General features: G+C 62.5%; 1 protein-coding gene across 3 annotated transcripts; it reads left to right on the top strand.

Moving 5' to 3' along the window:
* The first annotated feature begins 1,413 nt into the window (after window positions 1-1,413).
* Window positions 1,414-19,071, top strand: PDGFA (platelet derived growth factor subunit A). Of its 3 annotated transcripts, none has more exons than XM_047779349.1 (7): window positions 1,414-2,012; window positions 3,485-3,581; window positions 8,189-8,293; window positions 9,586-9,773; window positions 15,896-16,022; window positions 17,875-17,985; window positions 18,305-19,071. In XM_047779349.1, the coding sequence occupies exons 1-7, from the start codon at window positions 1,950-1,952 to the stop codon at window positions 18,313-18,315; spliced, it is 702 nt and encodes a 233-aa protein (XP_047635305.1). In that variant the 5' UTR covers window positions 1,414-1,949; the 3' UTR covers window positions 18,316-19,071. The 3 variants fall into 3 exon arrangements, with proteins under 3 accessions (XP_047635305.1, XP_047635306.1, XP_047635307.1); XM_047779350.1 differs by lacking the exon at window positions 17,875-17,985 and adding an exon at window positions 16,448-16,516 and having other exon boundaries at window positions 1,417-2,012; XM_047779351.1 differs by lacking the exon at window positions 17,875-17,985 and having other exon boundaries at window positions 1,421-2,012.
* The last annotated feature ends 5,128 nt before the right edge of the window (window positions 19,072-24,199 follow it).

Below are 24,199 nucleotides of genomic sequence, written 5' to 3'. Positions count from 1 at the left end.
TCGTCCGCCCCCTCGAGAGGCCGCCGCCCGGGTGCGATCCCACCTGGCCTAGACAGGCGGAATCCACAGCCCGGCGCACCGCCCTTATGGTGGCGGGGGAGCCGTCCAGCCCTGTTCAGGCTTCGGCCTCCCGCGCATCGCGCCCCCGCATCGCGCTCTGTGCGGCGCCGCGGCCGGAGGTGGCGCTCTGTGCGCCCAGCGGATCCTGGCGCGGAGGCTCAGACTCCGGGGTTCCTCACGAGCGGCTCTTTTCTCTTCCTTCCCTTCCTCCCCTCGGGTTCCCGGCTCAGGCCGCGGCCCGGCCTTGCACGAGGGAGTGGGGACTTGGGGTCCCAGGGTGGGGACGAGGCCCGCTGCAGCCCCCTGCTCCGACCCGGGCGCGCTCCCATCTCGGAATGTGGGTGGAGGTTCCCCATTCAGATGCCCCAGGCATCGGATTCTGGGCGGGGGCGCGTGGCAGCCGCCAGGTGAGTGCCCCAGACGCGCGGCTAAACCCGCCCCACCTCTCACCAAAGATTCCCTCCCCCTCCTTTTATGGAGAGGGGGAGGCAGGGGCCCAGGATCCGAACCGTGGAGAGAGGCCGGAGCGCCAGGGCGGGGGGCGGGGGCCGGCTCGCTTTTGCCCTTTTTGGCGTAGCAGCTCTGGGCGCTGCCCTCTGCCGCCGCTGGGGCCCGAGAGAGGCGAGCCGGCGACGGCGGCGCTTCTGCGGCGGCCTCCTCCCCTCCCCGTCCGGTGCTGCAGGACTGCAGCTGGCACTGGAGGGTGGGCAAGCTCGAGGGAGGGGCGCGCGGGCAATCCCGGCCGGCGAGCGAAGCCCCCGCGGCTGTGCTCGGAGCGGGGCGCGGGGCCTTGATGGATTTTACTGCCTGCGTGAGCGCGTGTGTGTGCTCACTGCGGCGGCGGCGGCGGCGGCGGCCGGGCCCTGCCCGGCCCGTGCGGCCCCCGCGCGCTTCCGAGGTGCGGGTCCGGGGCCCGGAATACGGGGGAGGCGAGGGGGAGGGGGCGGGGGAGGGGCACGGCGGCGGCGGCGCTATAACCCCCTCCCCGCCGCCGGCCGGCTCCACACGCGCGCCCTGCGGAGCCCGTACAACTCCGGCAAGCCGGGCCTGCCCGCGCCTCCTTCCTCCTCTTCCTCTCCTGCCAGCAGCGGCGGCGCCGGCCCGGCCCTGCGGCCGCCCTCAGGCCCGCGCGGCAAGGCCCCGGGCCGGCGGCGGCTGCCAGGCGGCGCGGCCGCGGGCGCTGCCCGGCTCGGGCCGGCGGAGGGCGGAGCGCGGCGCCGGAGCCGAGGGCGCGCCGCGGAGGGGCGCACGCAGGCCGCCGGGCCGCGCCGTGCTGGGCCGCGCCGTGCCCGGTCGGGCGGCGGCGGCGGCGGGAGGAGGCCGGAGGCGAGCGCGGGGCCGGCGGTGGGCGCGCAGGGCCGCCCGCAGCCCGCAGGGAGAGCGCGAGCCCGCTCCGGGCCTGGCCGGGCGTCCAGACAGGTGATGGGTGGTGCAGCGGCAGCAGCTCCAGCCTGGCTCCGGGGTCCCTTTCGGGGCTGATGCCCGCAAATATGCAGAATTACCGGCCTGGTCGCTCCTAGAGCCAGCGCCGGGGAGCGAGCGCGGCGGCGGCCAGCACCGGGAACGCACCAAGGAAGAGGCCCAACCCCCGCCCTCCGCCCCTTCCGTCCCCACCCCCTACCCGGCAGCCCAGGAGGCTCCCGGCGCGGCGGGCGCGGCAAGCGCGCACTCCCTGCTCCTCCTCCTCCTCCTCCTCGCTGGCGCTGCCTGCCTCTCCGCACTCGCTGCTCGCGCCGGGCGCGCTCGTTGGCTCCCTGCTCTCCGCGCCACCCTCCTCCGGGCCGCGCTCCCTGAGGGATGGTACTGAATTTCGCCGCCACAGGAGCCCGGCTGGAGCGCCCGCCCCGCGGCCTCGACTCCCCGCCGAGCCGCCAGCGCCTCGGGACGCGATGAGGACCTGGGCTTGTCTGCTGCTCCTCGGCTGTGGATACCTCGCCAATGCCCTGGCCGAGGTGGGTGCCACCCCCGCGCCCCGTCCTCTCTCCGGCTCCCCCTGCGCACGCCCCCTGCGGCCGCCTGCGGGCCGAGGCACCCCAGGCTCTGGGGCTCTGCAGAGCGCATTTTGATTGCTGCTAGGGTGGTCGATTTTTTAATTTTCTCAACTGGGTTCTATTTTCTGCCATGCCTAAGTATGTCTGGTGAGTTTCCAGCGCGTTGCGTCGCTCTGCCGTGGAGGGACGGAGTGGCGGCGTGGTGGACGAGTGGGGAGAAACTTCGGGGGGCGCGGGCTCCTCTCCGCGGAGGGAAACCCGGGGCGCGGCGGACAATGCAGCATCGGGGTGCGGGGAGCGCGGAAGGGGGTGTGTGTGTGTGTGTGTGTGTGTGTGAGAGCCAGCAGAACTGGGGAAGGGAGAAGAGCGGCTGACAAACAGGTAGGGGCAGCTGCGGCGGGAGCCCCCGGCAGGCAGGGTGGGCAGCGCGGAGCCGCAGACCCCGGTTCTCGGTCCCCACGCCCGCAGGGGCGGCTGGGCCAGCGCAGTCCCGCCCGCCCGGGGCCTGCTTACAGGTGGCTGAGCGAGGCGAGCCGGGGCCGGGCCAGGCGCCCGCGCCCTCCCACCAACCGCGTCCCCACCCCCACCACCCCCCAGTCTCAAATTCCGATCCCCGGGAGCTCCACCGTGATCAATGACTTTCTACACCCTCGACGTGGGAACTTAGTGCTCGAGACCCCCCAGCGACCCCCGACTCCCTTTAAAAATCTGCAAGGAGCAGGGAGGAAGCCCAGCTGTGTTGGGGTGGTCTGGGCAGGCACCGGGAGCTGCCAGAGGTGGGGATTTAAGCCTCACGTTCCCTGGCAGCCCCTCCCAGCGGCGGTTGGATTTGGGGCGTCTTAGTCGGCGCTAGGGCCGGGGCTGGGCCGTAGCCCGGGGTGGGGCGAGTGTGTGAGTGTGTTTGCGCGCGCCTTGCAGACGGAGAGACCCTCTCCCCCGCGGGTTCGGCCCGAGATTCCGGGTGTGAAATTTAAGCCCCAGGCTAGATTAAAGTGTTAGGGCTGCCGTGACTTTCGTCGCCGATCCGTGACGCATTTCAACTTGATCTTCCTAGATGTTGATTTCACCATTGGATCTGAAACTCTCGGGCCCCTCGCTGCCCCCAGACCTCCTGTAACTGACACCCCTGGGCGGAGGGGCCCGCGTGGGTTTTTTTTTTTTTTTTCTTCCCTTTGGAAAATTTAAGAATGGGGAGAGCTTTCTTGTTGCAGAGGGCAGACATGGATGGGAACGGAGAATTTGGGGTCTCGTCCAGCCCCACCCTCGGCCTCAGGCTCCAGAGCTCCGGCTGGGGTCCGGCGGCCTGCCTGCGAGGTGCACGCACGGGCTGGGGCGGGGCTACCTCGGGCCTGGGACCGGGCGTTCTGGGCGGCCGGGGGCGCGAGCCGGCGAGGCTGGGGCCGCGGGCGCTGACCGTGTGGCTCTGCTTGCAGGAAGCCGAGATCCCCCGCGAGGTAATTGAGAGGCTGGCGCACAGTCAGATCCACAGCATCCGGGACCTCCAGCGACTCCTGGAGATAGACTCCGTAGGTAAATCGCGCCCCTTCCCTCGGCGCGCGGGGAGGGCGCGGGCGGGCGGGCGGTGTGTGCGCCCCGCACCGCCTCCTGCGTTCGGGCCGGGCCGGGGCGCCGCGCAGGAGCGCACCGAAAGGTCAGAATCCAATCCCGGGCCATAAAAGCCCAGGCGGATGAGTCAGGAGTTTCTCTTCCAATCACCACTTTCTCCCTCGGCGGCGGCCGAGGGCTGCTCGCTCGCCCAGGGATTGTTTTCGCATTTAAGGAAAATGCTGTGTGTGTCATAGAAAGTTCAGCCGCATAGAGGGCGCCGGCGCTCCGGCCAGGTGTGCGGCCCCGGGGCCTGCCCTCGGGCCCGGAGGAACACCGGGAGCCGGCCCAGGCCCTGGGCACCCGGCGGGCAGGCGCTCTCCGGGGAGCCAGTGCACCCCGTCAGGGCCCCTTTGTCATCGCTGCAAACTTGCCCCGATCCTGCCGCGGGGGTTGGGCTTTTGTGGCTGTAGGAGACCCCTGTCTCTCTGTTTTCATGCGCCAAGAAAAAGGCGCGCCTTGGACACATCTGCTGCTTGGGGACTCTTTGGGGGCTCACCCTCAGGCTCTGGAGCCGAGCAGCTTTAGCCAACAGTTTATTCCCAAAGCGGACTTCTGAAGCTCTTGAATGTCAGTTGCCGAGCTGGACTGGCCCCAGGTGGGCAAAGGTGGGGAGGGGCCCGGGTTCATTGGACTGGGAGCCAGGTGGTGTTGGGTGGCTGCGCTTGGGTGTGGAGCAGCGGAGAGCAGTCCCTTCCTAGAGGACAAGGATTGTGGCAGGAACTCCAGTGGGAGTTAACTAAGGACATACTCATATCGGAAAACTTACTATTGCCTGGATAAAACGACATCCCAAATGAACTTGTTGGATTTAGCGACTAAGGGCAGCAGGGGCTGCTTGGAAGAATTTTAAGTGAAATGAAAATTTTTCTCTCACTGCAAACTACTCTGAAAAAGGGGGGCGGTGGCGGGGGAATTAAGTAAAATCACATGGTCTAGTCATTTGGAAATTTGTACCTAATTACGGTGGAGGAGAGGCCTGAACTATTTTCATTTCATGCCAAAACCATTTTCTAGCAAGGCCGATGGTTTCTGTAGTTTCTTGACCCAGGAAATCCTTTGGCTGATCCTTATCGGAGACGGGGATAGAATTTCACTGGGAGATGAGCGTCAGGCCAGGGGGGATTTTGATCTGGTTCCTTGATGTGTAACCGTGGGGAGAAGGAGTTGGCCTTGGTGAGCCCAGGAAAACACTTGCCTGCCTTCTGCTGCTCCCTGATGGGTTTGGGAAGGTGGGGAGGCTGGCTCCCAGAGAGGCTTTTTCCTGGCTGGGCCTCCTCGCAGGACCGGCTTTGGGGAAATGGGCCATTCACTTTCTGCTGGGACCATTCTTATTCTGGCCTCTGCAGCCCCGCCTCCCCCCAACCCCCACCCGTTAAAGCTTTTCGCCTTGCAGCTCTGGGGTCGGACCGATAGCATTCCTGACCTGGGGGCTTCTTGGAAGGTCCTAACAGAAGTAGCTCGGGTGCTCCAGCCGGTTCTTGGGCTGCTTTCAAATTGCCCCCTTACAAAAGCCCCCCCCCCCTGAGGGGGGGCATGGGGGGTGGAGATCGCCTCCCCCTTCCCCACCTGTGAGAGGATCCAGGGTCTGACGGTGGGACGCCTAGTGCCTGGGAAACTGGGGAGGGGACCCTGGAGGGTCCCAGGGGCTCCCTAGCTCACGAGCCTTGCTCCTTGGGGACCTTTTATGAAACAAACCCCAAATTCCTCCCTCCTGGTCTGCCCCACCTAGGACCTGAGCCGCTTGCTTCCAGAGCTTGTTTTGCCGAGGGGGGTGGGTCTTTCCCCCACCTTCTGTTTCGGCCCAAAGCGAAGCTGAAACGGAGCCGGGTGCTGGGCCCTCCAGGCTCTGGTCTCCCCACCAAGTCCAGTTCGAGGTTGGTCTGGGGTCAGTGAAGAGGGCGCTAGGTGCTGGCCCGGTTGCGGGGGTGGGGGTCTGTGGGGGTGTCCTTCCTCTTTGTAACTCCTGGGGTGGGGGGCTTCCAGCCTTGTGAGAGAGGCTCCTTCAGCAGACTGGCTCCTCCCTTGAGTGGGCGGGGCCTCGTGATTGGCATGTGCGCCCGCCTGGCTCCCATTTCTCAGGTGAGGCACTGAGCCTGGAACTCCTTGCCTGGTGGCTGGAGGCCCAGAGGCGGTGGATTCCTGTGCCAGCTCCTGGGAGTTCCTAGTGTGTGTGAGGGCGGATGACTTTTCACATGTGGCCTTGGGGTGGGGCCTGGCATGTGGCCTTTTACTGGCCAGGATCGTGGAGCTTGGGGCTGGTCTGTTGGGTGTGCTGTGAGCAGGCCATTTGGCGGAGCCCCGCCGGGAGCCCAGGAGCTTTGTTCTCTGAGCATCTGGCCGGGCACCCGTGGTCATTTAGGAACCGTTTGTACATAAGTACCCCCCTCTTGGCCATTACTGCTCCTCCAGGACGGATGGCTGGAGGGTGACTCCCCATCCTGGGATGTCTGTGCGTAAAAGACAAGGGAAAACCGATTGATGAACTGTCCTGAGAGCAATTTCAGGGCATGATTCACCAAAGCCCTCTCTTGGGAGTCCCCGCTGGTTCCATCAGGTGGCCGTCTCCTATCGGCGACGTCCACACCGCCTGTCCTGCCCACCCATCGTGATAGGGCAGTGGGTGAGCTTGTCCAACCAGGAGCTGCTTCTACTCTGCCGTCTGCGAGCGAGCCCCCGCTTCAGACTTCAAGGCAGTGATGGGAGTTCCCGTCGTGGCACAGCAGAAACGAATCCGACTAGGAACCATGAGGTTTTGGGTTGGATCCCTGGCCTTGCTCAGCGGGTTAAGGATCCGGCGTTGCCGTGAGCTGTGGTGTAGGTCGCAGATGTGGCTCGGATCCCGCGTTGCTGTGGCTCTGGCGTAGGCCGGCGGCTACAGCTCCGATTGGACCCCTGGCCTGGGAACCTCCATATGCCATGGGAGCGGCCCTAGAAAAGGCATAAAGACAAAAAACAAACAAAAAAGACAGACCGACCTGGGGGGCTGTGTCCCTCTATGGCTTCGGGGTGAGGCCTGGGCGGGACAGCGATCTGGGGGTGGACGTGGCTCCCGTTGACCTTGCTCGTCCCTCCATCTCTTGCGCGGAGGCGAAGAGGTTGCAGCATCACCAGTCGTGTGTGGATGTGCCCACGAAGTCTTGGGGAGCGGCCATCGCCTGGCTGGAGCGTGAGCCTCTCTTAGAAGCTCAGGGGGCACCAGCTGCTCCTGGGCTTGGCGATGGCAAGATGGCCACCACCAGGACGTGACTCATAATGTCACTTTTTCATGAAAAAATGCTTCTCGTAACCGTTGGTTGATGGGAAATTCTTATTGCATGAGTAGCTCTGTTCTCATCTTATTTTGGGTCTCAAAGAAAATTAGTGGCCGTGGAACTTTGAGTCATTTGAGGGAAGAGCCGGGTTCTCCTGGACTCCCGCACCCAAGCGGGCACGTCTTCTGTGTTCCCGCCGTGTTTGCAGTGTTCCATTGAGTGCAGATCCCAGACTCGCGGGTCTGCGCTGGTGGCTGGGCCCCCACTGGAACTTCTTGGGGAGGGGAGGTGGCAAGAGGGGGCTCTTCTCCCTTTGTGCAGCCACTGAGCTCCTGGCCACTGGGGGTCTGCCTTCTTGGGACCCGCTGCCGCTGGTTATCTGTGGGGAAGCAGCGATGGAAGGGAGAAGGGGGGAGATCCCTCCCACCTAGGTCTGGGGGCCAAGGTGGGGAGCCCAGGTGGGAGTCAGGTGCAGGTCGTGTCGTTGGGCTGGGTCAGGCCAGACGGCAGGTGGCAGGACTGTGTGTCCCTCCCAGTCCTTGTCAGGGAGCACTGGTGGCAGAGAGGGTGGTGGCGCATGTACTGAGGGGCCTGTAGCCAGTCTGGGGGGGCTAGGGCCCTGCTCTGACCTTGGCTCTGGGGCTGCCGAGCTGTGGTACTCAGATAGCTGGGCATCAAAGCACTTCCTTCCGAAAGCTGCTCGTGCTGTGCTCCCCCGCTGCTGGGCATCTGGACGCCTATCTCCCCCTTGCGTTCCCGTGGCCTCTCCCTCACAGCGGTGAGGTCTGGCCGAGGCCCAGCCTGGCCTCGCCTCTGATGCCCCTGGAAGGGCAGGACGCTGCATGGCGAGGGTGGCGCAGGAGGGAGACACGGGCACTGGAAAAGCCACTGCTGGTCCTTGGTCCAGCCTGCTGTCCAGCCCGCTGTCCAAGGTGCCCTGTCCAGCTGGAAGCAGCAGCCCTGTTGGCTCCGATCTCCTGGCCGGGAGGCCTGGCCTCAGGCACCTCCTCACCTGGGCTTCCTGGAGGAGACACCGCAGGGGGAGGCAGCTGCAGCCCCCTCCCCACGGGTCTCTGAGCAGCGGGGCCTGGATGTTGGGGACCGGGGCGGGTGGGACATTGTTGGCAGTGGGGAGTCTTTCATCCTACGCACAACGGAAGGGTGTGGGGGGGACCCCGCCCCTCCTGGGGAGGGAGGTCAGGCAGCGACCCAGGCGGACAGGCCTGGGGGTGCCGCAGGCGTGGGCGGCCCGTCGCCATCCCCTCTTTCTACCTGCAGGGGCCGAGGACCCTTTGGAGACCAGCCTGAGAGCCCACGGGGGCCACGGTGCCAAGCATGCATCCGAGAAGCGGCCTGTGCCCGTTCGGAGGAAGAGAAGCATCGGTGAGCCCGGGGCAGGCGGCGGGAGGGGCTCAGGGGCCTGCAGCTCCCCAACCGTGGCCTCAGGGGAGCCATCCCTTCTGGATCCTAAGACAAAGGCCCAGCCCGCCCAGGCCCCCGCCTCCCTCCCTGCCCCAGCCCGCCTGCTGCTGCTCCTCGCTGCAGGCCTGGCCGGGGCCGAGAGTTTCCAGGAGGGAGCGCATCACACATTCCTTCAGTGTCGGGTCTTGTCGGGGCCTGCTCCCGAGGCAGCCTTGCTGGAAGACGGGTCGTGTTTAATTTCCAGCTTGTAACGCGGAGCCCGGCGCGCTCCTGGCTACGCTGCAGAGCAGGGTGGGGGCGGGGCGCAGCCGAGCCGCGCTGCGCCTGGCAGACCCCCAGCCCCCTCGGGCCTGGCTCCCTGGCTCGGCAGGGTTTGGGGGTGTTCCGGTCCTTGTCCCCTCCGGCAGAGCATCCGCACGTCTGCCTGGTCCCCTCAGAGGGGCTAGCCGGTGGGGGTCTCCTCCGGCTCGGGCCCAGCTTCGCGGGGAGATCTGGCCCCAGGGGCACAGGTCGGGGCTATGTCCGCCTGGTCCCCCGCAGCCTGGGGGGACCCGACTGCGGCTCATTCTCTGTGTGACTTGGGCCCAGGCCTCCCTCTGTCGGAGCTTTTTTTCCTCCAAGAAGATGGATTTTTATTGCTTCCACCTTGGGTGTGGGTGTGGCTGAATGAACCCCAGGAAGCCCAGGGGCCTCCCCAGCTGACGCTGGAACAGACATTCGGAGTCTCAAAGGCTGCGGGATCCTCTACTGAGGCTGCCCTACTCTGTACCGGGGGCACCTCCATGAGCAAAACGGGCTAGACTGAAGGCCTCTGTCTCTGGCTCGGCCCTCCAGCCCCACCTGGCCGGGCTACCCGAGCCCCTCCTGCCTGGTGAACATGGGGCTGGGTGCTGTGAGCGGAGCCCCTTCCCCAGTGGGGGCGGCCAGCAACTGGCCTTTTTGGTTTGGCGGCTCCTTCCTGAGCCTCCCAGGGCCCCCTGGGGGTGGGACAGTGGAGAGGCTGACAGCCCCCACCCTGGGGTGATGGAGGCCCTGCTTGTGCTGGCCACAGGGTTGTGGGAGGCCCCCTGCAGGCGCTCAAGCCCCTGCTTCTGTTTGGGCCGGTCAGCTGTAGCCTGTTGGGGGCGGGGGTCTTTTGGCCTTCCTGGGCGGGGGCTGGGTGACCTGTCCCATCGGGGGGAGCAGGGGCACGTGGGGACCCCTGCGCTGGCCGCAGGGGCGGTAGCGCTCTTACCCTGGTCTTGCCCCTGCAGAGGAGGCCATCCCCGCCGTCTGCAAGCCCAGGACGGTCATCTACGAGATACCTCGGAGCCAGGTGGACCCCACGTCCGCCAACTTTCTGATCTGGCCGCCGTGCGTGGAGGTGAAACGCTGTACTGGCTGCTGCAACACCAGCAGCGTCAAGTGCCAGCCGTCCCGCGTGCACCACCGCAGTGTCAAGGTGAGCCCTGGCGTGTCCCTGGCTGGGCGGGTGGCCAGGTGGGGCCCGTGCACTGGGGGCGCTTCCGTTTCTCCGGTGCGCGCACTGAGGCCCGGGCTGCAGCCGGGGCTTGGGTCCGGGGCGGATGCTCGGGGGTGGCGTTCAGCGCCCCGCACCCCAGGCCGAGCCTTTGGTGGCAAACAGCGGGTTGCATCTTACGCTGCGCTCCTGGGTCTTGCAAGGTGGTCAGCCACTTAGTGGGGAGCCGCCGGGTGTCTCCTTCAGGCCCTGGGGAGTTCCCGCAGGCACTTTAGTGGAGGCTGGGGGTCCCCTCGAAGCCAGCCCGCCTCCCTGAGCCTCTGCACACTGGAGTCAGGAAAGGAGTGCTGGGATGCGACTGGCCAGCAGCTCAGCCCTCTGGCCGGGACCCCATCCCTGTCTGCACATCCATCCACTGGACGTGCTTGTCAGAGGAGCGCTAGGTCCTTCTGGGGCTGCCGAGGTTCTGGGGCCCAAAGGTGGGGTCTGCTCGGGCCCCCCCCCCCCCCGGTCCCATGGCTTGGGTTGGATGTCTCTGCCGCCCCGCTGGGGCCCCCAGGAGCCAGCCCAGAGCCGTGCTGGTCCTGGAGTCCTCTCACAGGCGGGGGCTGGCTATGGTGCCGGCTAAGGGCAGCAGCGCGGGCATGCAGAAAGGGCCTGCTCAGATGGCAGGTTGAGGGCGTCTCTGCTGAGTCCTGGGGGGGGCGGCATTCTGTTTCCTCAGGTCAGTGGGCAGCCACATTGGGGTTTGGCTTCTGGCCCAATGGCTGGAAGCTCTCCTCGGCCGGGTTTGCTCTCCTGGCTTCACTTGCTTCTGCCGTGGTGCGGGCGGTGGGGGGGCGTCTGGAGCACCCGGACGCCATCTCGGGGGCTGGAAACTCCCCAGGGAAGTTGGCCTCGCTGCTTGGAGGGGACTCCTCTGCTTCTGGGTGTCAAAAGTGCAGGATGGGAGGGAGGCTCCCAGGCTGCCCCCTGGTTTCTGTGAAGCGTGGCTGAGGCTGGAGACTCCCCTCTGGGGCACAAGCTGCCCTCCCTGGAAACCCACTCTGGGTGCATCCCGGTCCCGTGGGCCCCTGAGGGTGTGGAGCAGGCGCCTTCTGGGTGGAGCGGCCCCGCCCCCTCTCGGCTGAGCCTCCACGGCAGGTGGGTCCGTTTTCCCTGGAGCACGGATTTCGGTTCTGGGGGTGCCTGAGGACCCCATTCCTCTGCTGGACATTATTTCAAATCCCTGCCAGTCAGGGAGTCAAGGCCCGTCAAGTGGGCGGCTGGCCCTGGAGTGAGGTGCCAGCTTAAGGACCCTGTAGCTGGCACACGAGAAGCACTTTAGACCCATAACTGGGACTGGACTTGACCTTGGGGACTTGGTCCTCTGCGTGCTTTGGGCATTGAGTAAGCAAATTCCACAGCCTGCTGCCCCGCGGCCTCGTGGCGGGCACTCCCCTTGGGGCCGGCTCGCCCCTGCAGGGCTCTCCTGGGGCCTCCAGACGCCCGCGGCGGGGGCCCCCAGCCCAGGCGCCAGCCCAGCACTGCGGCCCGCAGCCCTGCCCCCCACCTGCCTCTTCCTCGCTTCCAGGGGGAAACAGGTCTGACGACGCACCTGCATGGTCTCGGCTGCAGCCGCCGGGCCCGGCGGCCTCTGCTTCCTCTGGGTCTGGGCTCTCACGTGCGGGGTCTCAGGAGCCCCGAGAATCTGGGGTGGGGCACCTTAGATTGTCTGATGTGTGGGCTTCTGGGCCCGTTCTGAGGGCAGCGAGACAGGCTTGGGGGGACAGGGGGGCTGAAATGGGGTGGGGCTCTCTTCACCCTGGTTTCCAGCTCTGGGGATCCCCGCTGTTTCCACTCTGGCTTCGTGTGGGGTGAGGACCAGCGCGTGTTGGGTCCTGGGGCGGGCAGTGATCCCAACTCTCCCCAGTCCGCCCTGAGGAGGTGGGTGGGTGTCCAGGGCCCCTCGGGGGTCTTGGTAGCACCGTGAGTGAGAGTGGGTGGTCCTATGACCGATTTGGAGTCGGGGGGGGGGGGGGGGGGGGGGGGGCTGGGCCGGGGCTTCCCCCAGGCCGCGTCTGCCCAGAGGGCTCAGTCCCACCAGCCCATGACCCGGCTCCACGCCCAGAGCCCCGCCCTCCTCAGCCACCCATCCCCTCCCTGCCCTCCCATCAGAAGGTCGGCAGGAAAACATCCGGCCCCCAGACACTGGGGGTTCTGGCAGAGAGGAGACAGAAGGTCATTGGAAACAGGAGGCCCATTGTGGAGGCCAGCCCGGCCCCCCGATCCTGGCCAGGAGCTGCTCCTGCCCCATTTGGGGTTGAGGCCCAGAGGGCAGTCTGTGATGGGTGTTGTTGGTCGGCAGACGCTGGCACCCCGGTCACTCCCAGCCAGAGGCCCCCTCCTGAAAGAGGATGGCGGTACGGCCGCGAGTGATCTCCCTGCCGAGGCCCCGCGTGCCCTCAGCGGAAGGCGGCCCCCCAGGCCTGGTGTCCCGAGGGGAGTTGACAGCCAGGCCCCTGATCCCCCCCACTGTAACCTCCCTAGAGGGTAGCCTGAGGCGTCTCGTGCCTTTGACCTCTGGGGCCTGCCAGGTAGACGGGGAGCATGCGGGGTGGGGCCCTGGCACCTGCTCAGGCCCCTGGTGTTGCCAGGTGGGCCGGGGACCTGCTCGGCTCCCCACCGTCTGCACTGGGTGTCTGCCCCCAGACGCACGCCTTGGGGGGCTGGGACAGGGTGGAGCTGGCCCTGGCTCCAGACGGGGTGGCTGTGGCTCAGAGTGAGGACAGCCGGCCCCTCCCACCTTGAAAGTTTGGGTTTGGTGCTGTGTCTGGGGAGCTGGCGGCAATTCTGCTTTGGTAGACCTCAGACTTCTGGAAGGTGGGTCTGGGTGTGTCCCCTGCGGTGCCCAGGACAGGCCTGTGCTCTCGGTAATGGACTTGGGGTGCTTTGGTGAGGGTCCCAGCTGGGGCCCCATCAGCCACTGCCATCTGGGGGAGAAGCAGTGCTTCTGGCAGCCTGAGTCTCGGCAGAGTTCTCCCCATCCGGGGCCGGGGGACCCTATGCTCACCTGGGGAGCCTAGTGGTCGGGGGACGGTAGCGCCTCGGGGGCTAGATGCTGTCTTGCGGGCATTGCCCATGGGCTTCAAGCCCTGGAGGCGGATCACTGTTTGCTGTGCCGCTGTGGCCTCTGCCGCTGGGCCAGGCCACCAGCTTGTGAACCAAGTTGAGGTCTATCTGCCATGTCTCAGCTCTGAGCGGCTGAGAGGGGCCAGGCAGGGCTCCAACACCAGGCCCGGAGCAGCAGGGCCTCAGGGCCTCCGCTGGTTCCAAGTCCAGGCCTCCTTCTGGTGAAATGCACTCCTCTGGGCTGCCTCGGTTTTTCTATCTGCACAGCAGGCCGCCGTCCTGCCTCACAGGGTAGCTGTGTGACAGCGCCTGGCTCGTGGAGTTCAGCACGAGCCCGTGTTTGTCCCGAAAGACCCTCTGGATAAGCTGGCGGGGGGGTGGCCCTGGACTGGAAGTGCGATGGCATCACTGGATTGCTTCTCGGTGGCGGGGGAGGGGGTCTGCCCAGGTTCATGACACAGCAGCCCCGTCCTGGGGACTCTGACGGTCCGGTGTTTGAGGTACAGCCCAGACTCTGAGCCACATGGCAGGGAAGGAAGGGGACACGTAGGGCCCCAAGCGGCTCCAGTTCGGGTCCGCGGAGTCCAGGTGATGGCACTGGGTCCCAGGGACGTGAACGTCTTGATTGGTGGCCTTGACGGCCATGGAGGATGCTCCTGAGAATTTAGTATTCGCAGCATGTTCTTGGGGGAAAAATGTGGCCATTTCCTGGCCAGACAGAGGTGGTGGATTGGCCTGGAATCCTACATACCCAGAAGCAGGTGCAATCATAAACCCCTGTTTGTTTTTCTTTGATAAGAAAAACAAGATGTTTCTCTGGAGAGGAAGCGGCTCCCAGACTGGAACGGCTGCTGCTGTGCACCCTTCACCAAGGGGGCCGCGGGGGCTGCGCTGCCAGAGCACCCACTTGTCCCACAGCCGTCCCTGGTGGATGACACGCCTGCCCCTCCCCCAGGAGTCTGGGTCCTTGTATTCGCCCGAAGAGGAAACTAGGGGAGGGGCTCGTTGATCAAAGAGGCTGTGCCATCGGGAGGCCGGGGTGCAGCCCCTCAAGCCGCCCCATGTCTCCTGGCAGACGCTGGCGCGGGGGGGGGGGGGCCCATGGGTGCTCAGAGCGGGGTGCGGCCGGCCTCTCTGTCCCTGTGCCTGTGCCCCTGGGCGGGGCCAAGACCCCTGGGACCTGCACAGGCCGAAGGGTGGGGCTGCCAGTCACACCAAGGCCGACTTCTGGTTCTCAAAGTGCCAGCGGGGCTGCTGGGGTGCAGGCTGGGGTCCTGGGAAGCCTGTGAGGTGGGTGCACCGCCCCCCCCCAGTACCCTGAAGGGAAGGGTCACTCGGGGACCCTGCTCTGCCCTCCAGGAGCCTGGGGCTGATTTGTAGGGTGGGGCTCTGTTTAAATGTGCCCACAGGGGTGGTCTCCCAAGGTGATCCAGTCCCACGTTCTAGGTGCTTCTACCTGTGTGACCTTGGTCGTTGCTCCCTGTGGCGCCTGAGTCCATGGGTCCCATGGCCCGTTCTCCAGACGTGCAGGTGGAGGCAGCCTGTCTGCTCGGCCTGCAGACCCCTCCCTGTCGTGCTCTCCGCGGGGACAGGGGCAGGCACCGGGGACAGGGGCAGGCACCGGGCAGCCACATCCCAGGTGCCCCAGGCGCTGGGTGTCTTGCAGAACAGACCTCTCTCCTGCAGCCACTCCACCCAGGGGCCACTTCCTCTCCCTGCTCCCCACTCAGGAAGCCTCGCGGGCCTGGCCCTGCTCTGGAGCCCCACACTGAGCCACCAATCACTTTATGTCCCACATTTAGCAGCATGTGTGGCCAAGTGGCCATGCTTTCCGGACAAGCCTTCGGCCCAGCGGACTCATGGGGTGGGCAGCCCGGTTGCCGGGGTGCAGGGCTGACTTCGCTGCCAGGGTCCTCTGGCTTCTGGCCTCCAGGCTCTTTGTAAAGGAGTTTGGAAAATGGCCCTCTCCCCTCTTCCCCTCCCCACTGACCCGGGCAGGGGCTTCTGCTCTTGGCCTGGGGTCCCATTCACCCCCCTTGCCAGCTGTGGACCCCGAGCCTGGCTGCCCTGGTGCCTCCACGTGCCGGGGGGTGACCTGGGCAAGCACGGCTCCCCTCCCACCTCCATCTCGCAGGTAAACACCGAGAGGTGGCAGGGCTGTCCCTGAGGGCCGTTCCTGGGACCGAGGGTTGGGCGAGCCCAGCAGGGGACCACGGGGTCCTTATCTGGAGTCCGTAAAAGGCCAGAATCTGCATCCAAACCGACGGCCTCCCTGGGTCCTGGGAGCAGAGCGTGCTCCTCCTTGGGCCATGGGTAGGTGGGGGGGAGGGAGGTGACACTCAGGCCACAAACCACGCGCGGCAGCAGCCCCGGCCCTCGGCCACTGGTAGTCAGGTGCGCATTTGCAAACTTGTGTCCCCAAAACATGGGAGCAGGTGCCTTCTCTCACCCCCGCTTCTCAGCGTCCCCGCCTGAGCACATCCTCCAGGCGTTCTCCTGGCTCGTGTAAACAAACCCTTTGGCTCTTTTTTTTTTCTTTTTTTGTCTTTTTGCCTTTTCTAGGGCCACTTCCCACGGCATAGGGAGGTTCCCAGGCTAGGGGTCAAACTGGAGCTGTAGCCACCGGTCTACGCCAGAGCCACAGCTACGCGGGGTCCGAGCCACATCTGCAACCTACACCACAGCTCACGGCAACGCCGGATCCCTAACCCACGGAGCGAGGCCAGGGATCAAAGCCACAACCTCATGGTTCCCAGTCGGATTTGTTAACCGCTGCGCCACGGCGGGAACTCCCTTTTGGCTCTGTTTTGAGTTCAGATGGCACCAAACCCAAAGGCGATAATGAAGCTCGTCTTCTCACCGGTGCCCCTGCCTTTCCCGCTGGGCAGAGGTCGGAGGTCAGAGGTGGGGCGCAGCCGTCCCTGCCCCCAGCGCCTCGTGATGCGCGCACGCGAGGCTTGGCCGGGCGGTCACGGGGCTGTTGTCTCGGGCAGGTGGCCAAGGTGGAATACGTCAGGAAGAAGCCAAAGTTAAAAGAGGTCCAGGTGCGGCTGGAGGAGCACCTGGAATGCACGTGCACGACCGCCGGCCCGACCCCCGACCGCCGAGAAGAGGAGGCGGGTAAGCGGGGGCCCCAGTCCCCCTGTCGCTGCCGTGGCCCGGGGAGGGGTCCCAGGGCGCGGGGGCTGCAGCCGAGGCCCGTCGGCCACTTGCTAGGCGGCTGGCGCTGCCCTGGACCTGGGGGCGGAGTGTCCCCTGCGGGCATCGCGGCATGGGTTGCGCGATGAGGAAGGGCCCGCCCCTGGCGGGTGGTGGGCGCTGGCTGCAGTGTTGCCAGGCGGGTCCCCTCCGGCAGACTTTGCCCAGAGCGGCCTGGCGCTGTGAGTGCCGAGACGGGCCGGCTCGAGGGGACCAGGAAATGTCTCCAAGCCAGTGACATCAAGTTGTTTTATAGAAAGACAAACACCCCAGGTATTTATTGCTTCAGTTTCCACCCGACAGCGCTCTCTCAGGCCCACTCACCCTCCCTGCCCTTCTGTCAACAGGAAGGCGTAGGGAGTCAGGTAAAAAACGGAAAAGAAAAAGGTTAAAACCCACCTAACGCGGCCAACCAGGTAGGAGCCGCCTGCCGGCTGCGCCGCAGTGCGGGGGTGGGAGGCGCGATGCTGATCACACGGCGAATCACCCCGAAGGCGAGGGCGCGCCCTGATTGGCCTTGATCGTCCGCGAGCTTCCGGTGCCTGGCTGGGCTGCGGGTCTCCGTGCTCCTTACCGGCCCCCTCCCCTCGGCCGCTCGGCCGCCTGGCCCTCGGCCCCCTCCTGCTCCGGCCCCGCTCTGGCTTTGGTCCTCGTTGATTGGGAAGGCAAAAGACATCACACGAGCAGCGAGATTTGGGTTCCTGAGCAGCAGTGGGGTCGCTCTGACATCTGCCAGCTGGGGTCACCTGGATGGCTTCCCACCCCATTTGACAGATGAAAAAACTGAGGCTTACAGGGGTCACAGATTGTCGAAGGCTGAGTAGCTCCTCGGAAAACGCTATATAAACATCTAGGCTACTGCATTGGACAGGGTGTTTGGCTGCTGGTAACTCACCAGAAACGACAAGGGTTGAGAAAAGGTAGGGGGACAGGAGCATGGATGGCAGTCTTGAGGTATCCCCAGGGACCCTCTTCCATTCAGGACCGGGTGTGTCCATCCTCGGAGTTGCCTCATGGCCCAAGATGGCTGCTCAAGCTCCAGAAATCACGTCACACTCCAGGCTGCAAGAAAGTACATAGCGGGGAGAAGGGTGAAAGGACACAGCGACTTTTGCTTTGAGTTCGATGGCCACCCCTCTGCCGTGAGGGGACCTGGGCAAGAGTCTTTTAGAGGGGCTTCCGAGGAGAAGAGGGATATGGGCAGCTGCAGTCGTCATGGAGGAGGCAGTCTCAGGCCTTCTTGGTCCTTTGGGTTGGCCTCTGGAGAGCCTGCTCGTTGCTTCCCGGCCTGTGGGAGCCCATGGCACCCACAACGAATGGTTGTGAGGGGAATTCCTGGCGGCAGGTGCCTGGGAGCCTGGGCTCTGGCTGAGCAGTGTGTGCCTGTGGAACGCTGCCGGGTCGGGAGCCTTGGTGGCCCGCGGGTCAGGTCCCCTCACAAGGAAGGACCCTCCGGGGAGGAAAGGTCCACGTGGATGGATGCTGAAGCAGCCCCCAGAAGCCTGCTCAGCCTTGGCTTTGGGTCTCGAGGATGTGGTTCCGGGCTGGTTGTGTGCCTGCCTGGGCATCCACATCTGCGGCCACTGGGCTTGGCCGCTCTGGGCCAGCTGATGACAGAGACCCCCGAAGGGAGAGGCAGGTGTCCCTGCTTCCCTGCTACCATTCGGGCTCTGGGCACGTGGTGGTGCAAGTGTTGGGATGAGCAAGAGACGGATGATACAGGGTGGGGAAGAGTGCTCCTAGCTCTGCTCAGTGTAGCTCTGTCTGGTCACAGAGACCCCAATGTCTGGCTGGTGGCATCCATCCTCAGTGTTGCCTCGTGGCCCGAGATGGCTGCAGGAGCTCCAGAAGTCATATCAAGCTGTAGGCTGGAAGCAAGCAGAAGGTGAGGAGAAAGGCATAAGACCCTTTCTGGGCCTCAGTTTTCCCCATCTGTACAATGGGAGAACGGGGCTTGCCCTGAAGCTGTGTTCTGCGAGATCCCGAGCGTCTGGTCCCAAATCTGGTCAGGATGTTACAGAAAGGATACCAAGGATATTTGATTGGAAAATTTTAACGACAGCTTTACAGTCCTGCCACGCGGGGTGTGTGTGCGTGTGCACAGCCCTGACTGGCTTCAGTGTCTCACAGGGTTGCCGTCCACGCGGCGGTGCGTGTGCACACGACCCCCTCTCAGCACCTGTCTCTCTCCTCTCTGCCTGCAGATGTGAGGTGAGGATCAGCCCGCAGCCCTTTCCCGGGACACGGATGTACGTGGCGTGTTACATTCCTGAACCTACTATGTACGGTGCTTTTACTGCCAGCGTGGTCTTTGTTCTCCTCCGTGAAAACTGTCGCCGTGCACACTCTGGAGAACAAAGAGACAGTATACGTTGTTTATATGACATCAGAGCAAGTATTGTAGCACTCGGTGAAACAATAAGAAGCTTCCTTGTCAAAAAAAAAGAGAGAGAGAGAGAGAGAGAGAGCGTGCAAACAGAACCACGAACCATGACAAACAAAACTCACCCACAAAACTATCTAAACGTTGCCGGCATGGAGGGGACGCCCCAGGAAGTGACAGACGTCTCGGCGGACTGGATTGCCGTCCAGGGTGGTCACAGGTGCTTTTGCCAAGGACACAGAGCCTGCTTTCCGAAGGCTGCGCGGACACCGACAGGCTCTGCCAGGGCGCGCAGGAGCCAGGGATGTCTGGAAACCACATCTCCTTTGCCGTAGTGTTTAAGTCTATACAGAAACCTTCCTGAGAGCCTTAAGTGGATTTTTTTTTACACCATAAAGTGATTATTAAGCTTTCCTTTTTACTCCTTGCCTAGCTTTTTTTTTTTTTTCCTTTTTTTAATTATCTCTTGGATGACATTGACACCGATAACACCAGGCTGCTGTAACAGTCAGGACGATGGGACGGTATCTTTCCTAGCAGGATGCAAACGAATGAGATGTATTAAAATAAACATGGTATACCCACCTATGCATCATTTCCTAAATGTTTCTGGCTTTCTGTGTTTCTTCCTTGCCCCCCTTTCCTCACTTTTTAATTTAAGCCATTTCCAGAGAACTGTGCAAGAAGCAATCACAGGCCATCCCTGGAGCCGCACCCCCCCCTGCCCCCCGCCCCGTCTGCCACCGCGCAGGCCTGGGGACGCGGCTTTGCCGAGTGGCTGGCTGCATGGGCTTGTTCCCTGCTGCCACTAGGGTCTGGACAGAACCTAAACTCTTTATTTTTGGTAGGATGTTTTATGCTTTATGTGTATTCACCAGAAATTGTGTGTGTGTTGGTTTTTGTTTTTGGTTTTTTTGTAAAGTGAAGTTTGTATTTTTATCTAATATTACCAGTTTTATATACTTGAGAACCTGCCATGGTTTTTTGTTTTTGTTTTTGTTTTTTTCGAACCAAAAGGAACCAAACCAACCAACCACCAACAAAGCACACACATGTGAGAAGCATCTCTGGCCATGTTTTCCGGGCTGTGCTGCCAAGCCCGCCCTTCCGTGGCCCGTGGCCTGGGCCCGCCCTGGGGATTCCAGAACCTGCTGGAACAGTCAAGGAGCGGTCCACCCATCAGAGCACCAGGGGACAAGGAAGAATCGAAGCCGCAGAGCAAGCTGACCTCCGTGCCCATGCGAGTGCCACTGCACGTGGACGGCCCTGCGTTGCCCACGGCCTCTGTGTGTCCTCATTGCCTCGGGGCCCACGGGACCTTCAGGATGCCCTCATTGCCCGGGGGGTCATCTCCAGTGGCGGCGAGCATCCCTGGCGTCCACCTGTTTGCAGAAGATTTGCTAAAAGTGCATCTTTTTCGTGACTTCAGGGTGTGGCTTTGGCTGCGGCAGACCCCTTTGGGGGGGCACTGCCCTGCCCCCCAGCGGAGCCCCACCCGATGCCGTGCCGTGGACACGTGTCGATGTTGCTGTATAAACGTGTGAGCTGTGTGTTTACGTTCCGTGAGATGCCGAGAACGCTGCTCCGTTTTTTTCTTTGTGCAAAACCGCCTGTGAACGGTCTGTCCATTAAAGCGATGGCGCGGAAGGGCCTGGCGTGCCCTCGGGGAGGCCGTGTGCCACCGGCGGGGCTGGGAGCTGGGGCCGGTGCTTGCTCCGTCCTTCACCCGTTGCCGGGGCCCGGCTGTGGTTTGCTGAGTCTGGGCGCCAGCAGAGTCTATAGCAGGCGGGATGGGTGTGGGGCCGTCTGGCTGGGTTGTCTCTGGGTGCTGGCTACATGGCCTGCAGGCTGTCCTGTGACTCCGCCCTGCAGGCTGGCCTTGCTGCTCCTGCCCGGCCCCTCCTGGCCCTGTAACCCTGGGCATCCCCGGTGCACCCAGGAAGTCCCCTGTTACTTTGGGTGCGAGCCGTGGGCCACGCGCCAGGCCTGTCTGACCTCGTCCTGCTCGTCTGTAAACGGGTGTGATGCTGAGCGCCGGAGGGGCTGGGATCTGGGCTTGGAGCTCGGGCTGTTCGGCCTCCTGGGCAGAGGCATGTCGCTCCGGCGCTGGCTCATCCTCTCCCGTGTTTGTGGCCCCGTTGCAGGGGAACGAAGCCCCCCGGAGGCTGCAGTCACCCAGTCACACCTGTCCTGGCTGGCTCCCTGCTGGGTGGCACCACCACCAGGGGTCCAGGTGCCTCCGTTATCCTCCATGTTCCCAGGCCTGGTGTCCTGGTCTGAGCAGGGGTCCCTCGTGGTTCTGCTGTGCGAGGGGACAGACAGAAGTGTGCTCCAGGCGGGGACCCACTGGGGGCCCCAGACTTGGTGGAGGAGCCGCTGCCAGATGAAGCTCCCAAGGGGCCTGGGCCCCAGCCCCCATCACCCTCACTTGGAGATAAGAAAGTCAGAGCCCGCAGCGGTCAGGCCCCCGAGCCCCTGCCTGGTGTGTCCTGCCCTCTGGCATGTCTTGGTTCTGGGCGGGCGTGCCCCCTGCAGAGTGGGGAGGCCCACCGAGGGCCTGGCGGGGAGGCTGGCTGAGCCCCGATCCAGCTCTTCCTGCTGCACCTCCGAGCTGCTGGTCCAGTGGGCGTCATCCTGTAGCAGCTCGGGTGCTGTGGCTCCTTCCTTGGGTGCTTTGAGGGCTGGGCCCCAGGAACTCTGGCCTTTCTGTCTAGCTGCTCCCAGGGCCCTTCAGGTCCGTGCTCAGCCTGCGGGGTCTCAGGGAAAGTCAGGTATCCCCATCACAGCCCCCGTACCCCTGCCATACCCCAGGTGTCCTGGGGTCCTCGGGAGGAGCTGCTGCAGGCTGCCAGGACCCGGGCCCCTAGGGAGCCGGCTGCTAGCTGGAGCCGGAGGGCTGCTGCCTGGTCAAGACGAGTCCACTCACCCCACGGCGCCCACGAACTCAACTTGACCCCAGAGCCAGCTTTCTTTCCTCTGCTGGTCCCTGGCTCTCCACCTTGTCCCCCCTGGCACAGCCACTGTCCCCTTGACCAGAATCAGGAGCCTGACTTCCTCTGGGGCCCGATGGGCAGAAAAACTGAACTCTTGAGTTTGAGACCCCTGGCTGCTGGGTCTCTGCAAATCCATTCATTCATTCACTCACTCATCCTTGTCTCAGCAGGGACAGCGTCCAGAGGTGTCAGAGGCAGGGCGGTGGCCTCACACAGGGCCCTCTCTGGGCCTCAGTTTCCTCATCTGTAAGGTGACAACCCCGTTGCGTGAGGCTGTAGCTGGCCGGATTCCCCAAGCTTTGTGCACAAAATCGCTTCATGCGGCGCAGTGATAAAACCGTATGATCGTGTTTCCTTCTCGGAGCTTGCCAATCTCAGCTCTCAATGCGGGTCAGGATCTGTTTTGAGTACTTTTTCTACCTGGTGTGATGTAGGGTCCGCTGTCTTTTGCATGTGAATGTCCAGTTGTCCATTTGTCAAAAGGCTTTTCCTCCCATTGAACTGTCTTAACTCCGTGTTGAAAATCTTTGACCACAGAAGCGATGGTGTGTTTCTGGGTCCTCAGTTCAGGTCCACTGATACGTCTGTTCTGCCAGGACTGACCCCTTATTGTATTTTGTAGGATGTTGAAATCAGGAGGGTGAGGAGGTCCCATCATGGCACAGTGGCAACAAGTCCCACTAGGAACCTTGAGGATGCGGGTTCCATCCCTGGCCTCCCTCCGTGGGTAAAGGATCCGGTGTTGCCCTGAGCTGTGGTGTAGGTCACAGACGTGGCTTGCATCTGGTGTGGCTGTGGCTCCAATTTGACCCTTGCCTGGGAGCCTCCATATGCTGCGGGTGTGGCCCTAAAACAAAAAAAAAAAACCCCAAAAAAGCACTCAGGAGGGTGTGTCCTCCAGCTTGGTTCTTCTGCCGACACCATTTTGACGATTTAGGGCCCACGGTCCATTTGAGTTTTAGGGTGCACTTGTCAAGTCTGCCAAGAGGCAGCTGGGACTTGGCTGGGGGTCGTGTTGAATCTGTGGATCAGCGTGGGGTTTGCTGCCTAAATATGAAGACTTCCGACTGGGGACACGGGAGATCTTTCCATTTAATTAACGTCATTGATTTCCTTCCAAAGACATTTTTGTACTTTTCGATGTTACAGTCTTAGATTCTTTGGTTAAATTTATTCCCAAATATGTTATTCTTTCTGTCGGCTGTTGTCAGTGGAATTGTTTTCTTAAGTTAATTTTTGGATTGTTTGTAGCTGGTGCATACTGATCACTGTGCAGTTGGTTTTTATGTATCGATCTTGCTTCCCGCAGCTTTGCTGCCTTGTTTTTTGTGCTAGTGTGTGTGTGTGTGTGTGTGTGTGTGTGTGTTCAAATTCCTTGGCATTTCTATGGACGAGTTCATGTCCTATTTTTTTTTTTTTCTTTTTAGGGCCGCACCTGCAGCATATGGAGGTTCCCAGGCTAGGGGGCCAGTCAGAGCTACAGCTGCCAGCCTACAGCACAGCCACAGCAACGCCAGATCTGAGCTGCGTCCACGACCTACACCACAGCTCACAGCAATGCCAGATCCTTAACCTGCTGAGCGAGGGCAGGGATCGAACCCACAACCTCATGGTTCCTAGTCGGATTCATTTCTGCTGTGCCACGATGGGAACACCCTCATGGCCTATTCAAATAGGAGGAGGTGACTCTTTTCTTCTCAATCTGGATATGTTTTATTATTTTTATTATTTTATTTTATTCATTTGTTTATTTTTGGCCCTGCCTATGGCCTCCGGAAGTTCCAGGGCCAGGGATTGAGCCTGCCCCACAGCAGTGACAGCGCCAGATCCTTCGCCCGGGGAGCCCCAAGAGAACACCTGTTTAAGTTATTTTTTTTCTTGTTCGGTGGGCCTGGCAAGAACCATTGAGTAGAAGCGGGGAGAGCGGGCGTCAGTGTCCTGCTCCCGATCTCGGCGAGGGGAGGTTTTACGTTTCTCTCCACTCTGTGCAGGGCGGGTCCTGTTTTCCGTCCGGGTCGAGAGGGTCCCTTCTGATTCCAGTTTGCTGAGTGCTTTCTGCTTTTATCACGAGAGGCTGTTGGATTTTTCTGGGCGATGCTTTTTCCACGTCACCTGAGACGATTGTCCTTTTTTTCTTTATCCTATTGATGATATACCCTGGATGGACTATGTGCGTGTGTGTGTGTACACACATCCATGTCGACTAATGCTTATGTGTCGGACCAGACTCGCACTCCTGGGCCGAAGCCCCCCGGGCCTGGGGTGCAGTCATTATTTTTATGCATGTGGTTTGCTAAGATGTTTATATCTGTTTGTAAAGGTAGTGGGCTGTGTTTTCTTTTCTTACGATGTCTTTGATTTTGGTGTCAACACATAAAAATAACGACCTGAGGAGGGCGAGTACCTTCCTCTTACATTTTTTGAAAGAGTGTGTGACGTGTTAATTCGTTAAAAAACAATTTGGTAGAATTCACCAGTGGATCTGTCTAGTCCCGGCCTTTTTCTTTCTTTCTTTTTTTTTTTTTTTTCTTTTTTTCGTCTTTTTAAGGGTCAAATCAGAGCTGTAGCTGCAGGCCTACACCACAGCCACAGCAACACTGGGTCCTTAACCCACCGAGCGAGGCCAGGGATAGAACCTGCGTCCTCAGGGATGCTAGTCAGATTCGTTTCTGCTGTGCCATAATGGGCAATCCTCCTGGCCTTTTCTTGTAGGAAGTTTGTTT

This window comes from Phacochoerus africanus, chromosome 5 (genome assembly GCF_016906955.1).
Source record: "Phacochoerus africanus isolate WHEZ1 chromosome 5, ROS_Pafr_v1, whole genome shotgun sequence".
Lineage (NCBI taxonomy): Eukaryota > Metazoa > Chordata > Mammalia > Artiodactyla > Suidae > Phacochoerus > Phacochoerus africanus.
Note: the sequence above shows the minus strand (reverse complement) of the source record. Positions and strands in the feature narration are given on the sequence as shown.

Bases quoted from the DNA above. Each gene is read 5' to 3' on its own strand.
- PDGFA (XM_047779349.1), top strand. From the start codon at position 1,950: ATGAGGACCTGGGCTTGTCTGCTGCTCCTCGGCTGTGGATACCTCGCC. The intron at 3,582-8,188 runs GTAAATCGCGCC...TTCTACCTGCAG, and splicing joins CCTGGAGATAGACTCCGTAG to GGGCCGAGGACCCTTTGGAG. The intron at 9,774-15,895 runs GTGAGCCCTGGC...TGTCTCGGGCAG, and splicing joins TGCACCACCGCAGTGTCAAG to GTGGCCAAGGTGGAATACGT.